General features: G+C 39.3%; 1 protein-coding gene across 2 annotated transcripts in view; it reads right to left on the bottom strand.

Moving 5' to 3' along the window:
• Nucleotides 1–19319, bottom strand: part of ARID2 (AT-rich interaction domain 2) — a 103548-nt gene that overhangs the window by 2281 nt on the left and 81948 nt on the right. For both annotated transcript variants that reach the window (XM_082781236.1, XM_082781237.1), the window contains 5 exons: nucleotides 10324–10472; nucleotides 4850–4988; nucleotides 4672–4757; nucleotides 1760–1883; nucleotides 1584–1675 (listed from right to left, as the gene is read on the bottom strand). In XM_082781236.1, the coding sequence (XP_082637362.1) occupies nucleotides 1584–1675; nucleotides 1760–1883; nucleotides 4672–4757; nucleotides 4850–4988; nucleotides 10324–10472 (590 nt within the window). The remainder of the gene's footprint in view (nucleotides 1–1583; nucleotides 1676–1759; nucleotides 1884–4671; nucleotides 4758–4849; nucleotides 4989–10323; nucleotides 10473–19319) is intronic.

Genomic DNA, 19319 nt, shown 5'->3' on the forward strand with positions numbered 1-19319 from the left:
AGGCAAAGCTGTCAGGGAAGACTGAGTCTTCTTTCATTCAGTAGCTACTTGTTCATATCCTGTGAAAGAAACTGAGTGCATAGATCACAAGCCTCATACCAACACCTGTGTAAGAGATGGGTATAATACAGCACAGAAAGTCCCTCAAAGACCCTCAACACATGGAACACTACAACTGTGACGAGTATACAGCATGCATTTACATGGACCTGGTAGAGGAAAATATTTGATGATGCTGCCAGTGGTAAGGTTCACAGCAAAAACTTGTTCCATGTTTGATTTAATTAATGGAACTTTTTGTGTTTCTCTAACACTGGAACGTTCACAATTAATCATTAGGAAAGTGCTACAAAAATACTTAATGAATATTATAGATAAAGATCTAAGCTTTTAAAGTTTTCTTAAGCCTGGGACCACTGAGATCATAGACTAACTCAGGTTACAAGGAACCTCTGAAGTTATGTGGTCTCACTCCTGCTCAAAGCAGGGCCAAGTGCTGGATCGCACTGCTCAAAATTATATCCAGCTGGGTTTTGAATGTCTGAGAGGACAAAGATTGCACAGCCTCTTTGGGGAACTTGTTGCAATGTTTGACCACTCTTAATTCACAATACCTAACTGGATTTTCCCTTGGTGTGACTTCTGCCTGCTTCCCCTTAAGCCTTTCACCATACTGTTGAAGAAGAGTTTGTCTCTGTCCTCACTACAACCCCCATTCAGACAGCCAAAGACAACAGGAGGGGTTCTACAACCAGTACCAAGACTGCTAACCCTGACCTGACCTCCCCACTCAGTAGAACTGAGAAAATATCCTTTCATGACAGTTTTTTGAAGAAGAAAGTAACTTTAACAGATTCTCATTAGAAATAATTACTTCCCCTATGATGAAGCTGTGAAACAATACAAAGCAAAAACAGGAAAACACTCAGCCTGTAAATTCTTGGAGAAATAGGAAGTGAAACACATGGTGATTGCTGGCACAGTAACTACTCCTACTGCATCACAAAGAACATTTCCTGCTTGGTACCACAAGTCAGCATTGTACCATTTACTTACTGAAGGATCTTCTACAAGCCAGAGAAAAGCTGACTGAGTCACTCATTAGAATTACCCTGACTTTGGAGGGAAAAGTAACAGGGAAGCACCGAACATGGAATGCAACTGCGTGTCACTCCACAACACAATAAAAACTTCACCTAAGATCATTCAACCCTTTCTCAAGTTGAGATAAAAGTATACGGTCAATGGGAAGTTCCTTACAGAAGAATTAATTTTCAGAGCCACACAGTACTGCCTTCGGGAGAAAAAGGGACAGACGCACTGCAAAGACTTCTCTCATCTCCAAAAATTTAACCTGTCAAATTTACCAAATTTCCAAAGTCTGGATCACAAATACTATCTTAGATAAGATGATGCTGAGCAGTTGCATGGGGAACTAAGCACTGAGGAACTAATAAAGAAACTGTCAATATACATAGTAGTGTTCTTTTTTAAAGGCTAAGTAAATACTACCTATTATTTGGTTCCTAACAGAACAAAAGCAACACTGCCCACTAGTATTAGAAGAATTGTATGATGCTTACCTGCGACCACATTCTGAATATTTACCAATATTTTTTAATATTAAGGCAGCTGTTAATCGGATGTGTTTAGTTATTGGTCCCTCTTTTTCATCCTATAAAAGGAAAGAAAAAAATGTTAAAGATCCATAGTAGTAGGTAATAATTAATATCTAATACTTGAGTCAACCAACACTTACTGTGAAATCTCTGAAGACGAGGTTTCTTGATCCCCTCCTTAACGCCATTAGGGCAGCACTTGGATGATTCACAATGGCCTTCTGTGCTCTGGGAGCAGCAGGAGTACCCCCTACAGCTGGCGGCCTACATTAGCAAAGAAAGAATTAATAAACTTTACACCACGTTCTGATAAACTAACAACTCTGAAAACATATTTTGACAACTTTTTTTTTTTAATCTATTTGAACAGAGACAGAAAGATCCATTAATTTTTAGTGCTGATATGCAATTTGTCTTTTTTTTCCACAGCAAGAAACCTTACTGCAAAGCCATCAGAAGAGTCATAAGCTTTATTTTGTTTGGGGAAAAAAAACCTGACCATTCTTGAAGAAGTACTGCTCATCACCAATGACATCTGTGATGGAAAGTAACAACATATTGTACTAATAACAGAGCTACTTTCCTGAAGTGTACCTACTTAAAGGAACGTTTTATTACATAGAATATAACAGGAACAGTGATAATGGCTATACAAACATCATCTGAGATTGGGGCAGGACTGTCCTAAAAATATAGCTGTTTAAAACTTGACACGGCTAGGACCATTAAACACTGAGACAATATAAAACACGTATTAGCTGTGCTTAGTAAGCAATGTAAGGCAACATGATCCAAGTTATGATCTAAGACATAAAACACTAAATTGTTAAATCATACCGAACATCTGTAAAACCAGTTACTGCAGCTTTCAAACAGATTAAGAACTTACTCAGTGTATTTTATAAAGCTGGTACAAATAAAGACAGTGAAAGCAAATCCTCAGTTTTCAGTATGAACACTGAAGTCAAAATTCTTCCACGTGAAACATTGAAATGAGCCATACAACTGGAGTTTAGAATACGTAAGTGTGCAACTTAATGAATAAGTCTTTAAGTGTCGTAATATCATCAAGCGATGATTGCAGCATCAGTGGTGAAATATGACTTCCATAGATTTAGTAATATTCTAGTACCCTAGTAGAACTAGGGTACCAGAACCCCAAGTAGTACCCTGGGTAGAACATATCAACATACTAAAAACAAAGTAGTGCTTGCAAAGGTAGCATAAATCAAATGTAAATGTGTTTGTCTTTTTTTTTTTTTAATTAAAGCCAGCCTGTAAGAATATTAGAATATTGAGGCACTTTCCAGCAAAGAGAAGTGAAAGTCTTTACAAAGGAAAAAGAGAAGGGCAGGGGCTGAATTAAGGAACTGTTGGGAAATGACATATGCTTATAGAAGACTGCAGCACAGTAATTATTGATCTTCCTTTTTTAATTCCTGGAACATTGCTGTTTTTCTTATATTGTGAAGAAAAAGGATTTATCAACCGAGGCTGTTCCAAATGTCTCTCTTCAACAGCTATCATAATAGGATCTAGAAAGCTGAAGTACTTTTGCCTTGATTCTAGAAATACTGAAAAGGGGCAATTGTAATGAATACAGATTGCCTTCTCTTTTTGATTTTGGAAAAAAGGGTCTATAAAAGAGTTACTCAGATCTCAAGTAGACCGACTTGTGTCTCCATGCACATATGCATCTCAAGAACATCTGGAGTCCTAAAATTTCTTAATTATGTTATCAATTTAATATCAGAAATTAATATCATATCATTCACTTTATGATTAAAGTTTCCCCATTCCCATGCTGCATGAAGAACATTTTTGATAGCTCACACAACCACCTACGCTGACCTAATTAAGGAATTCTGCCTTACAAGAGGGCATGTATGAAAGCCTTTTTTTTTTTTTTCCCTAATACACCTATCTGTGCCAATCCTAAAGAACCCTGCAGGAACAGAGCTTTTGGATGTGTTATATGATGAAACTTTTCTGAAATGGCAGAGTTGAAACCACATCATACTAGTAGATTGTATCATCAGCCCTACGCTTCCCACTTACCATGTATTTAAGACTATATTACCATCATTCTTCACTTTGTGGTTTTCAGAGGTCTGAATGCTGCTTAGTGTAATGAAACAAGGCACTATAATGCAACCGTAAGTCAGTGCTGAGAAGTTTGGGAATTTTTATTTTTTTTTTATATACAAACTAAATTTCTCAGCTTTCATACTCTGTTTTCTCTCTCTGCAGCCTCCAGCAGATCGGTAGCAATTTAACTAGCTACATCACAGTCTGCCTGTGATTACCAAGTAATCACAACTTTGGCTTGCAACACAGGAAGTCCAGTTAGTTACTCACAAAGCCCTGGTCTTAATACACTTACACAAGTATCTGAGCCCTGAATAACCTCAACAGTAACACAACCATCCCCAAAACACCACAGAAACGTATCACACTCTATAGTATTTATTCCAGATGGCTGCAAAAACTCTGGGGAAAAAGGAGAGCCAAACCTGAATCCAGGTAGCAGCACAAAATAAGAAGACCTAGAGGTCATGGTATTTATCTTGATTAACTTGTTTAAAACGATGTTTATTGTAAGAGTACCTGAATCAAATTAGCCCAAATTTTGACCATAAAACTGGAAGGAACACAGCAAGTTGTAAGACAACTCAGCTGAATGAAAGAACACAACTGTACACAGCAAATTACTTTCCATTTGCATTACAGCCACCTTTCTGTTACAATAAAATGCTGCCCAGTTGTGAAAAATCGGTAGAGCACATTATGAACAATGTTCACTACTGAGTGCTGACAAACATACCTTAAGGGACTACCTGCTCTTTTAATGGTAACTGTGACCACGTCTCCCACATAAGAATCTTTTCCCTCTTTTGCCTATTTTCTCTTAATGCAGTGGACTTCAAATTTGATTACTGTTATGGACTTTTATCAGTTTCACCTGATAAACCAAGTTATAAACACACAAATTCTTCCAATGATTTCTAATATTCTTATTTTCTCTATTGCTAAGGAGGCTCAGGTCTCTTACTTATTGGAAGGCTTCTGATTTCCTGCTTGCCCAAGTTCATCTTGCTTTAGTCCTGCAAGCAAAGCATCTCTGGAACAATGCTTATCCTGTTTGGGGAAAAAAGGAAGACAGTGTGTGTGAAATTTTCCCATGAAATCCTTACTGTTTTCTGAAGTAGTATGCGAAAGAAAATCTGCACCTGTAAATGGGTAATGAAGGAAAACCTCTGCCGCTGGAAAGGTTCACATCCCTCCCATAAGCACTGCCCTGGGTAGACATCTTTTCCTCCATGTTCAGTTGCTGCATGATAGAAGACCTGTGATGGTGTTTGAAACCACCTAAAAAAAAAAAAGGGGGAAAGGAAAATTTAAAGTTTTTTTTCAGTTAATGATAAAGGGCAACTATCACAAATATAACCCATACTGGCTACACATTTTTATTTTCTGAAAGAAAATATGAAATGATAAATGAGAAGATCTAAACGTCTAAATGAAAAAAGCATGTATATATTTAATCAGCGAGCTACCAATAAATGGCAATATGGCTTTGCTGAATCTAATTGAAATATCTTTTTTTTTTTTTTTTAAATTTTACTCAAAAAATGCATCATAATTGCAACAGGTAACTTCTTTGCAATACAATAAAATAAGGTACAAAACTACAAGTGCTAAAAATTTGGATTTCATGTATTATTTTTTTCTGTTTTCCTTCTTTACTGGCAGTCATACTCGGACCTTATACGAACTTTAATGTGGAGAAATGGGATACAGACAATTCATCCTATTTGCTCTCAACACTTCATGCTTGACAAAACTGGTGGAGAATAAGGGATCAGTGTAAAATTAGTGCTTTTTAGCACCTGAAATTTAAAAATCAAGGAAATGAATAGATGACATTTCCTGATACACACAAAAGTTGGAAGATATCAACTTATATGACCCCTTTCAACATATTCACTTAAACCTCTATTTTTAAATGACTTCCCAAAATGTCAAACAAAGTGCTTTGCATCCCCACAGCCCCAAAGCATACGGCATTAGATACTTTGGCAAACAAAGTGCTTCTGCATCAACATAAGAGATGAAGTTGTACTAAGCCTGGCCCTGTAATACTCAGGAGTGTATATAAATGTGTATATAATGTGTTTTTTTGATGTTCTATTTGGTGAAAGCCTGTTTGGCCTGATAAGGGTTTTCTTCCATGTCAGCATGATAGAAAAGTTACAGCTCATTTTGAATGCCACCTCAACAGTTCCTAGATCTGCATTTTCAAATTGTCACACGTGTTAAAATAACACGTTTTGTTGTCTATTAGATGGCAATGCAGACTCACTGTATTTCAAAACATACAAAATGAAAACTGGGGATGACTAAGATTTTTCTTTTTAGCCTAGATATATTTTAAAATATAACTCAAGCATCACAAATTACATCTCCTACTTCAAGAAACAAACAAAAAAAAAATGGCCAAAAGAAAAGAAGTACTTAGCCACTTACAATTCATTTGAGTTCAAGTAACCCAGTTCATGACCACGTGCTTAAGGCTTGACAGAATAGGCCTGGTAACACAGCTGCTGCCTTTTGGGGAGTCGTTACCACCCGCAGCCTTCACACCTTTGCTGGATGGAGGCCACCACCGCAGCAGTCTTACTGAAGAGGAAACGCCCCCACCTCAGCCACTCCAGTTCACACACCAGCATTGCAGTTTCAATTAACACAAAACGTATTTGCGGTAAGATGTGGGACTGAACTCACTGGGCTGAACAGTGCCAAGAGGGAGATGACCCCAGCCAGAGACTTACAGGAAGCAGCCACGGGTGAAGCACCATCTTAAGCCTACAGCAGTGGTTTATGGACAAGTTTGAGTCACCTCCTTCCATGTCCCACTGCTCAGCTCAGTGCTGCCCTTCGTGCAACACCTGGGATTGATACACGGGCCTAAGCATCACCTGCTGTTACCTGAACCTCACGGCAGTGTCAAAGGGCTCATTTCATGCAAAGACAAACCTTCGTTATGAACTGAATCCTACTCCAATAACTGCCTGTAATTCAGCAGTTACCTTCCACATAGCAATACATATTGCTTTCTTAAAAAATAAAAAAAAGAATATCCATCTTTTCCATCCCAGCTGTTACTGAATGGAAGCTGGGAAAAAATACCTGCCTCGTGCTGTTGGTCCAAACAGAAAATACAATGAACATACAGTGTTTTACATCTACATTTGCTCAACAGCAAAAGCTGATCTTTCAGAGAAAAGAGACATCTTTCCACAATAAAGAAGAAAGTCAGTACGTAAACTTAAGTCTAGCACTTTATGAATAATCCCTGGCATGGATGAAACAAATTTCCTGGCATACATGAAACCCCAAATGTAGTTTGAAACACTTTATTCAACACAGCTTTATTTTTCTTAAAGCCTCACCGTTTCAACAGTGTTTGTTTGTTCACTCTATAATGCATTCAGTGCTATACTTCAAGCAGTGATCTAAAAAGATTCAGATTTACTACAACTTTGTGAGGAAAAACTACTTTTGGCAGTATAAAATTCAATAACTTAGGCAGCATAGTCAGACTCCATAATACTAGTTTGCAAAATTTAAAATTTATTCAGAAAAGAAATATCTATTTATTCATGAGCCTTAAATCAACATTTCGCTATAGTAATAAAAAACCTTAAGTACTGAGAATATGGTCAGTTGAACCTAAACTCTTCGTTTCACACTTAATTTCTCCATCATTCTGTTCAGCTGCTGCACAGACCTAATAGCTGATCTGACAGGCAGTGGAGATTCGATAGCAATTCCAATTTATTTTTTAAATATAAAGCAATTTAAGAGCAGACATCTCCTGCCTACTTGTGAAACAAAGTAACAGCTTTTAAATTAACCTGCTTACAATTAGCAGCACTTGCAGACAGCTGAACTTCAAAGGAAAACACCTACTTTCTGTACCAACCATAATGCAAAGCAGCATGCTGACAGCTTTCAGAGCTTTACCTCCACTTCAGATACTGAACCAGAACTCATCTGGGAGAGGCTGATCGTTACAAGTATTTGCATATAGCTGGGCCTGATCTCGTTGTGGTCTTCAGATACTACAAGTAATGAGGACTGTGTAACGTACAGGTTATATACATCAAACTCTGTAGGGTGAGGTACCAACCTCTTAGTGTAACGCTTCAAAATTAAATTCAAAAACAAAGCAAGAGAAGCCAGCAAAACCAACCACACCTTTGGAATCCTGCTTATCAACATTTATTGTGACTGTCAATAAAATGTTTCTGAGGGCCTTCACTGCCTCCTGCAATGCAGACTGGAAGGAACACTTAATGCGACTATATTGTGAGAATAAAACTAACAGACATGCTCACAGAACACAAGGGTAAATGACTGTCAAATTAATCCACTGTCCTATCTTCCTGGTAAACCATGAATACCACAAAAGAAGCACTGTTCAATCACAGTGGTATCACAATGATAAACCTGCCTGCTTAATACCTAAGGGCTAGGCAAACATGAATCCAAGTATTGGATGCAAAAGTAAGAAGGCAGGCTAATAACTCACTCAAAAGAAACTTATTTCCTGCTTAAACAACAATAGGAGCAGCAAAGATTGTAGCTGTTTTCAGTGTAACTCTCAATAATAGGTGGCAGTTCCAGATTTTTATGGCAATTAGAAACAGGAAGCCTACAGGAGATTCGATGCTGCTGATTTTTATCAAGCTGTTGAAAGAATATGCATAAGCTATATGCATATGATTAAGTTGCTAACTTAACATTTTGATTCTTCACCACTAAGAATGCTGAGTGTAAGATTTGTCAAAACTCTTTTTAGGCTGGGGCTGAAATAAATATTTAAAAATCAGTGTAAGAAAAAGAGATGTGTACTACAAGGACGAGATTTCAACAATGCAAAATCTCTGAGGGCTTTAAAAGTAACGGGACAACTATGAACAAAAACCGGTATAGTAACTACAGGAGAAACTAAAGGAGAAGTACAGTATCTTTAAACTACAAGGCAGAGACCAACTTGTAAAATATTGACCCTGTAGCTCTTGACTCCAGTTTCAGGAAAAATTACCAGAATAATACCTTAAAACAGACTTGGAAGAAGACTGATAACTGTATTGTTCCTCCTCCTGCCCCAAGATTTGTCTGCACGTATGTACATCTTAGTTCACATGACATCAGCTTGTTCCACGGCTAGATGCCACTTCAATTCTACACAACTCATCCTACACGACTGAAGACATAGACAAAAGTTGGCGACTAGCTTATGCTTCAAAACTGTAATTCATCAAACTCTTCAAGATGGTATAAATTGCCAAAGCTTCTGTTAGGAAATACTCCCAAATTTTCACTTCTAACCCAGTATATCCACTCTTCTACCAACAAAGGTATTTATATGTATTTATTGTGAAGCTAGTGGAGTATGGATGGATCTAGAGCTGTACTTATTCTATAGCCTTACATGCATTTCTTACATAGCAATAAATTGTGTCACCTACCAAAGACACAAAAATCACTTTTAAGGTGAAATTAAGGCAAGGATTTAAAAAGCCACAGTAGATATCTATAGTACCAGCCAGAATCTTACATAAAATCCATATATCTTGGCATTGACTTAATGGTCTTTTAATTGTTTGTAAGGAATGAAAGAAATAGAACCTACAACTTAATGGGTCTACAAATTAACTGTCCTTCAGTATTCCTCCTCTAAGTTTTGTTCAAATGCCTCATTTTCACCATTAGTTCCAATAGTTCTAATTTTTCCATAGTTCCATTCCTACTTTCTGAATGTCTACACACCAGCTTTCTGTCAAATCAGCTCATCTTTATGCTCCCTTCGTCTTGTCCTACAACTACAAAGTGTCTCATCCTTTTTCTTGCCCATTCTTAACTTACCTAATTTCTGTCACTGTTTTCAAAGTGGCTATTTGACAACTACCTTTGTTTCAGAAGTCTGTATCCTTCACCGAGAACTTCTCACGCTCACAAACCAACGTTATTTTAAAAATCAGTATCCAAAACTCTGTTAGCTCACCCCTCTTCTTTTTTTCCTAAATAAAAATATCTTTTTTATGGACAAAAACAGCAAATCAAACAAGTCCAATCATTGCTGTCCAATCTTATGGCTAAGTGCCTTTTTACTTCCTTGTGTGACATGGCGTCCTGTGGTGCACAAATGGCACCAATAATAACTAAAATTAGTCATAACCTAAACAAGACTTTGACCAGGACAAAGAATTGCAACACCCTGCTCTTGCAAAACTGGAAACACAGGAAATATATTAAAGGATGGATACATAAAATAACATCTAGATATTATTTGTAACTGGAGTACAGTCACTATTTTTCTATTTGCAACGCAGAGAACAAGCATCAGAGCTAGGATTATTTTTTCTTGCTCAACTATATGGAAGTATATTATTTATAACTGAAGAACCAATATATTAAAAGAAAGCCACCAAATACGTTTTACATTCTGAAGTATAATTGAAAGCAGCTAAATGACTTGCGCTCTTCCATCCCCTCAACATTTTTCACTTGTTCTTTTCCCTATTAACCACGTATAAGGTACCTTAAGGAAACGAAATGGATAGAACTTGTCATATAACTTTACAAGCATCGGCTAATTATTAGTAGAACTTAGTTGAATAAAAGAGCCATTTACTTTTTACAAGATTGCCACAGACACATGAAGTTCTGTCCAGGTTTCTTCATTTGCTCTGCATGCTGACTTGCTGCAGTGTATGAAGGTGGCTGCAAATTGATCTGCTGGCCTTGTACTTGCACAGTTGGTATTGACGTCGCAGGTGTGCTCTGCAGAAAGGGTTAAAACACGGTTTTAAACAGGGCATATAACAAGACATGACACATACAGTTTGCTATTTGCTCAAAGATCTTTTGTTTTATGCTTCAATCAACCAACAATTTTTCAGATTTTAACAGTTTAATCTCCAAATAAGCATTAACAGACATAATAAAGAGGGATAGATACAGCTTTTACACTTTTTACAGCTTTTACTTTATTATTTATGCAGAAGTTTCTAGCATTCAGACTCCTACATCTTATGCCCAAATTCAAATACAGAATTATGAATGCAAAGGTATTTCTCAAGGGCACCAGAGGAAGAAAGGTTCTCTTTATTTTGCAAACGCTTTATTTGTTCTTAAAGAAAAACTGCAAACACAAGGGGTTGTAGTATCATCAGCACAGGGATTACTTTGCTTTCCCATTTAATGTAGTAGAAAATGTTGCTTAAAAGTAAGATGAGCACTGATAATCTAAAACTGCTCTTTGATGAAATGGTTTCGCACGCTGCAGCTGTGGAATTCTTGAAGCATCTCATTAGTACACACCAGTCTGTGTTACACAGTACGTAACAAAAGGTAAACTCAACAATGCTGAAAAAAACACTATCAAAGACCAGTTGGCTCAAACCATGCGTTTTTTTTTCTCCTCAAAACTTTGCAAATGATATAATTAAGCTCTTGTAAATCTGCACATCCCTTTATGTAACACACCAGAACATCTAAGCATGCTGTGCTACTTGCGTACAGTGAAATACAAACAGCTCAAAAAGACGTTCCCCTTGCTTTCTCACAACTTTATGAGGATCTTATTCTAACATTAAATAAAAAATATCTTAAGTCAACTACAAAGTTCAAACTTGATGTGTGTTTTTGTGTGTTCTTCTTCCCTTCCCCCTCCCCTCTGAGTAATAAAAATACCGAATGCTGATTGCCCCACTTCGGAACGCTGTTTACTTTAGAATACTGATTCTCTTCTTCCTTTTTTCCTAGAAGTCTCTGGCTGGCCAGGCACTTATAAGAAGGAGGACAGTAAAAATATTAAGCTTTTGAATACTGTCTAGCAAAGAAGTTGTTTTATTCCCTACTGACAGAAAAGGAATGCATTGCTGTTCAAGAGCCCAAATAAAACCACTTTTAAATCCACTTTCAAGTGGTGCACCCAATACCACGCTGACATCATTACAGCTCTGTTACTGAACAGCTGCAGATTTTAACTGCAAAGAAACAGCTAAGTGCAACTTCTGACATGTCTTTGGAAACTGCTCCTAAGTTTTCTTGCTGCTACTCTCCAAAACTCTCCCAAGGTACAGTCCCTCCTTACAACACATTATTAGCTATAATAACATAGCCAAAAGGACAGCAGAAAAAGTCTTATCAAAACCAAAATACCTCCACGTCTAAGCACAAGTCTTGACAAAAAAGAGGCAAAAACTCAGCGAAACTCCAGAGCACAGCATGACTATTACAGGATGCCTGTTGCTGGTGTATGAGAAAAGCTGCAAGAAGAGACTTGAGCCCATTAGTCATAAATACAAATTGTTTTGGACTCTGCAATTATTTTCACTCCAAGATCTCTAAGCCCTTTAACAGATTGGGAAATGAATTTTCACAATGTCTTTTTTAACACAGGTACACACGGGTACACCCCCTTTTAGGATCCACCTCCCTTTAACGAGGTGTTTTTAAAGCGAAGCTGAAAGTAAAATCCTCGAGAGTCAGCAGCACGGCTCGTTTTGCAGTCTTCACTTAGCATCCTCCTGTCAGTACATAACGATGGTCTTTGTGCAACTTTTTATCCTCCACAGAACTTGTGGCTCATTTAATGTGCTGAAGAGAGTGAGATTACTGAATTAATTCAGGATTTCGTTTAATTCACATCACTCAATGCGTGGTTCGTGTATTATTTACTCCATTCTACGCAAACCCTGCAATTAATCCGGAATTATAAATTTTCTCAAGGGTTTTCCTGGCAAGCTCTCCTAGTGGTATTCTAAGGTCTTAAACAATTTTTTAATGAGATGGTATTATTTTAAATAATGAGAGCTGAGATATTAAATACAAAATGTTAAACGCTGCAAATGAAAGAATTCGGAAAGGGAAACAATTTTGAGGACAAAAAGTTAAAATCAATTCCCTCCCTCCAATTCCTTCCTACCCTAGTCTTCTATGAGGAAAAAAAAAAAATACAAAGCTGGTAGACTGAAAAGAAACATATAAGATAATTGTTGTTTAGTATTCTCTTATTACTGTTGCACTGTGGAGTAGGGTAACTTTGTTCCAACTTGTAGCATTAGCTGGTTACAACACCCATGAGCTTCTAAATCCAATGTGTTGCCCGTCCATCATTTGGGCTGATTATATTCTATACATCAACAGAGGAAGGGAAGTCGCATTTGTTTTCCTAGGTCTTATTTTAGAAACAAAAATTCTGTGTTTGAACATCGTAAAGCTTTCCTTTCTTCATTCCAGAGACCTGAAATACTCATATTTTAATTTTTTTCCCCTGCTTTATTTTCATGTGTTGATTTAAATAATGCATGATACGCTGGAAATCACTGACCTCAGGTGTGAAACTCCTTTATTCCAGCACGCACCTAGAAATACTTGCTATGTGATACTTTCTTTACAGTACTGATACATAATGACTATGCAAACTTAGTTCTCCGCGTTAATGAACTAAGTATAGCATTTCACCCCCTCTAATAAATTATTTCTCAGGGAAGTACCATAGAAAGAAGTTTCCTCGTGTCATCAGGTATTTCACAAGATTCCCTCCACTAGCAACAACATGAAATAATCCCAGGTTCCTCACAAAACCCACTGCCCAGTATTCCAGCACACCTGACAGTTTTACAGCCTCTTTCTATACTCTGGCTAACTCCCTCCACGATCACAATTAGCAGCTGACACCACTTAGCACTTCTGCAAATCAAACCTCACTGGACCCCAGGACTGCACAGTACCTCTAGCATCAGCATCCTAGCTCTCGTTTGAAACGCATGTCCAGGTCATGAAATCACTTTCACAGATCACTGAATGCCGTTTTAAGGACTTGTGGGTCCTTATACAAGATATAAGTCCACAACTTTTTGAGAAACTAAATCCTAACTAAAGCAGAGCAGCTAAATACACAGTATTTGTATTACATACACACATATATAAGGAACGAATCTATGTTTAGGGAGTTCCCAACTCAAATGATCTAAACCACTTAGTTTGCCCCAAATTACCATTAGTTCCACACAAACTGACCTGGTAACTGTGTTTGCCATGATCTTGGAGCCCTACAACACCACACATTGTGTTAAAGCAGCTAAGACACCGCACAAAGAACCTGAAGCAGCTTTTGAGAGAGGCACAGAAATACCATTCTCTGACAAACTGATTCCTTCTTTAATTGCCCTTTGAGAGCAACCCCTAAGACAGCATGCTCTGAACTCCTTCATACACTTCATGGGAGCGTTGCTGCATTCCCTGTTGTCGATTACCTGGGTCTCTGCAGCAAGATCTCAACTCAAGGCACATCTCTCAGCTTGCAGAAGAGGTGTACAGATGCAAAAGCTGAAGTTTGAATGCTGAAAGTTAGGGGTTTCGTAACTTCACGGTCCACGGAGTAAAACTGAGCTATGCAGACTGCTGGCCTTCAATGGTTTTTCTCAGAAGAATATACTGACCATATACTAAAGATAGCAGAAAAAAACAACTGCGGTCACTGCTTCATCACCCGTGGGCTCTTCATCTGCACTGCTGATGAAGGACATCTCAAACAGCACCAGCCGTGACCTGCCTTAGCCCAGGTTCAGTGCTGGGTAAAGGCAGCTCTCTGCTCTCACGAGCAGACGCTGCCCCACGCTCAGCTTGACTTGACGTGGCTGGAGCCAGACAGGCCCTCCTAGCACCATGTCCCTGTTACCAGAAGCATGCTTTGATTCAGAGCAGAAGGCAAGGTCCTATGTGGAAATGTGGCAAACGTTGAAGCACAGCTAGCAAGCCTAGCTGAACTGGAGCTGCCCTCGTGAGAACCATCAGGGTCCCTGCAGTGCACCTCCCAGCACGGCAGGTTCTGGCTCAGGCACAGGTCCTGCCCAGAAAGCAGCTTCTTTCTTTGTCCAGCTACTGCGATCCCTGTACGATAGAGAGCTGGGACTACAGACACAAAGAATTCTTTGAAGTAGAAATTAAAAAGTGAAGAAAAAATATCGAGATCTTTTTTTTCCCCAGTTACCTTAACTTTAATTAATCTTAATTTTACCTTTATTTTGCCAGCTGCTTTTAACTACAGTCATTTCTTCAGGATAACAATGTCACTTCTGAATTGACCACACAAAGGCCAGGAAGGAGGTACTGGCCTCATCAAGAACCTGGCACAGGTGATTAAACACAGAGGAGGATGCTTTAAAGAATGGTTTCCCATCTTGCTCCCTGGGCCAATGGAAACAAGAATATACTGCAGGGGAGATAAACATGATGGGTAGCCAAGATTAACAATGCTGGCTACATTATTCTCCAAGCACATTCCTTGAATTATGTCACTGATGCTGACTTGAGAGACAGCTGTTTGGTCACTCCCCCAGTTCAGTTTGAAGAAAATCTTTTGACAGCAGTCTTTAAAGAATTACAATTTAAGCAAAGTAAAGAAAATAATAATAAAAAACACATTATTTTTAGAGTCTACACTTAAGACTGGCTGTTAAAATTTTGCTTACAGCTGAGTACTGTATTGTATTGCAACACTTCAAACTACGTTTTTTTTTTAGTATATATTTTACTACCTACACATTGCTATTATAGATAAACTTTAAAATGATACAGAAGATCCTCTTAAAATTCTGCTCTCTCAGATATCTTTCTGCATTGAAATGGCTGAACAGTACCTGGGCTGCATCACCAGCAGTGTGGCCAGCAGGGCGAGGGAGGTGATTCTCACCTTTCTTCTGCTCTCGTGAGACCCCACCTGGGGTGCTGTGTTCAGCTCTGGGGCTCCCAACACAAGAAGGACATGGAGCTGTTAGACTGAGTCCAGAGGAGGGCCACAAGGATGACCAGAGGGCTGGAGCACCTCTCCTATTAAGACAGGCTGAGGGAGTCTGGGGTTGTTCAGCCTGGAGAAGAGAAGGTTCTGGGGAGACCTCATTGTAGCCTTCCAGTACCTAAAGGGGGACTACAGGAAAGATGGGGCTCTTGTCAGGGAGTGTAGGGATAGGACAAAGAGTAACGGATTTAAGCTGAACAAGGGTAGGTTTCTATTAGACATTCAGAATAAATTCTTTACTGTGAGGGAGGTGAGGCCCTGGCACAGGCTGCCCAGAGCAGCTGTGGGTGCCCCATCCCTGGAGGTGCTCAAGGCCAGGCTGGATGGGGCTTTGGGCACCCTGGGCTGGTGGGAGGTGTCCCTGCCATGGCAGGGGGATGGAGCTGGGTGGGCTTTGAGGTCCCTTTCAGCCCAAACCATTCTGTGAGGCTACGATGTTGCTGCTACAGCATGGGTCGCACTGAACTCTTGCACTACACAAATGCAAGCTCTTAACACCTGCACAGTCCACTTGCAGATCAGGCACTTGAGCCTATTCCAAGTAAGGAGAAGGAGATTTTATCTCTAGACTGAGTGGCTTTAGATTGAGATATTGGCCAAAAAAAGGAAGTCCTGTATATCTGTGAAAACTGAAAGCTCAGAGGTTTCTACTAACCAGAACGGATTGTTTACAAAACACCCTAAGGTATTTCACGAACAAGAGCTCCTCCATTTGGGCACAAGAGCTCCCTGTCTGCTAGGAGCAACAAAACCCCATGGTCTGGGGCCAGAAACAGCCTGCACCTCCATTTCACAGAGCCAACACTGCCATTCTCTTTATGGATTCACGGATAACTATTTTAGCATGATGTCTGCCCTATTCAAAGCCCTACTGCGCCTCCAGCAGGAGCACACACTACGTGCCAGTGTCACGGGGCCCTGCTGACATGCAGAGCTCTGTGCAGCTTCAAAGCACTCGGCTTTTCTTCACCCATCACCTGGATGTGCAAACCCTTATGTAAATAAGTTTGCATTAACATTAAATGGTTAATTATTACATATCGTGGAATTTACAGATAAATATTACTGAAATGTTCATGTTTAGCTTCCTCAGGACAATGAATGTATTAAAAGGCAACACAGGCTGAAGATGAACATAGCAGGACTTGAGCACAAGGCAGGGGTCAGGTGGCTGGCAAGGCACTAAAGCAAATGTTCTTTTCTTGTTGCTCAACTGCTAAGGTTTAAGTCTGCTTGCAACAGTGTGCCTCACAAGCAAAGAGCAGTAACAGCGCGGAGATTCTGTATTTCGGTACTTCCAGCTGAGAAACTCATTTGCTCTGTGACTAGGAATGAATTACACCTCCTGGGGCTACACACCTGCTTTCTGCTGCATGGTAATTCTCAGCTTCCCAATCAACGGAGAGCAGGAGCAAATAGTTCAGGCAACGCTTACGCGGTTTTTGCCACCTAAATTTCCACACAAGCACGTTTCAAGTGGGCGGCCAGAAGAGAAACAGGGATGCTTTGTTTACGAGGGGATGACAGTGATGAGCAGGGAAGTGATTACTTAAAAAGCCAGATCAGGCAATTCACATCTGATTCGCTCACTCGTAGAAACCTGGCATAATATCAGAGCGCTTCTTCAAAACACAAACCCATTGGGGTAAACCAACGTGGTTATGTTCAACAGATGCTTCGGAGGAGTTTGAAGAGGAGTAAGGAAAAAATGGAAAAGAAAAAGTACACAGGTAGGTAATTACTCATTTCTTTTTCCTTTTCATCCACCACACCAGCACAATGCCTCAGGAAAGCCATAATCCAGGAACCAAAAGCAGAGAAATAAAAGAAAAGAAAGCTAAGAAAGTAAAGTGCCAACTCTGTCTCCTCACAAGGCCACATTTCAAGGGCTTACCAAATACAGATGGAGATATAAGAGAAAAAAAAAATCCAACACTGTGCATCATACATTCCTTTCATGACATAACTCATATACCCATAGCTCAATTTTTGTAGGAATATACAGAAGTCAGTATATATGTAGTTATTTTTCAGCCAGTCCTGCTGACATGCAATTAACACTGAACCATCACAGACTGTACCCGGAACACACCTGTATTGGTCTAGCTGCATGCAGAGAGCACCACACGGGCTGTCTCACAAACATGAAGTTTGTAATTGTTGCAGGCCATTTTCCCCCCTCAGGCATACAGTAGCAGCCCATTTCATAGTACCCTTCACATCATGAAACCAACCTGAACTTTTATGTTCCCTGAAGAATTATTTCACTTTTTTTCTTGCCTTCTCTTTGCTGCTCCCCCTCCTCTGCTTTATTTATCTTTCCTTATCTTTGGTTCAAGCATCTTCCCTTTCTCCCCTCTGCAGTTCATGACAACTTATCCTGCTACAGCTGCATAAGCAACGCTCTCCTCCTCCCTCTTCTGTCCTCTGCATCTCCTTTTCCAGCCTTCCTGCTGTGGTCAAATTTTATTACAGATTTTCTTCCTCTATTCCTTTCTCACTTCTCTGAAATACATACTCTAGTTTAAAATAAAATTTCAAGATGACAGACAAGCAGGAAATCACATAATAACAGCCTCAGCAGCTATGTAATTTTGCTGTAGCTAATATCCCTTTATTTCCTGTCCCTCACCATTTTTCTTCCATGGGTTGCATTTATACTAAACTTCACGCTGTTTGCAGAGAGAAGCATCTTCCCCTATTTCTTCTGCAAGAGACAAAGTACAGGCTAGGTGCTCTAGAGAGGATAAAACAATTCAGATGTTCGAGTGAAACAAGTGTCCCTTAGCTGCTGCCTTTCAACAAGTCAGAGACAAGCAAGCTGCTTATCATACGAGGAAGGCTCTCAAAATGGGAGGGAAAAAATAATTTGGTATGAATTTACAGTACCTAAACCCAACAGTCACTAGTAAAACCCACACTGAGTTAGCGAGAATTAGGCTACGTACTATGTCTGGGTGTCTCGAACCTACTCCTAAAAGCAGACTCAATATTGGAAATACTTTAGCATCTGCTTTTCCAGCATAACAATGGCTGTTTGCAGCAGCCAGACACCTTTGGAAAAAAAAGAGCTAGCCAGGTAGCGCTTCTAGGCCAACACACATTTTAAAGAAAGCATTTTTTCATCATTTTGAAGCAGGACAGAAAGCAAGACAGAGCATCCTCCAGACAGAATAGGCTAAATTCCATGGAAACAGACATTAAGCTAAGACTTGGATCTGCAGATTTGCACTGAATTGCAGACTAAGCTGGCAGCACGTCTGTTTGTATGGGTAATGGAAAAGATGTAAACATGGAGAAAGTATTAATGACAGTGTACGGAAAAAAAGTACAGGTATCTTCCCTATCCTTTAAGAAACTTTCAGCATGGAAAATACTCATTTCATTTTTTTTGCTCCGTTTTCATAATGGAACAGGTAATCTCGTACAAAGGAAATCATGAGCTGTACTACCCCCCTCTTCTCCTTTGGGAGAAAACTGGGAAGTCGAATATCTCAGTAGCCATTTGAGACCCAGCTGCAAATTCTTGCCAGCCGCATGTCCAGGGAATGCATAACCACAGGTAACAGCTATTCCATTCCAGAGACAGAGCCGTACCATTTGCTATTCCAGGTAAACCCTTAGCGAAGCTATTACAGAAATTCAAACTGTGTAATAGCTAAAGACATTCACTGTAAAAAAAAAACAAGGCATAGCTAATACGTCCACGCTGCAGAAAATCTGCCATTTATCTGGTGTTTTCTCCCAGTGCTACCGACAGACACTTTCCTTTTGGTCTAATCTTTTCTAGCAAGAACAAAGCTAAGTAATGCATCATAAAA

This window comes from Aythya marila (assembly GCF_965140915.1).
Source record: "Aythya marila genome assembly, chromosome: 1".
Classification (NCBI taxonomy): domain Eukaryota; kingdom Metazoa; phylum Chordata; class Aves; order Anseriformes; family Anatidae; genus Aythya; species Aythya marila.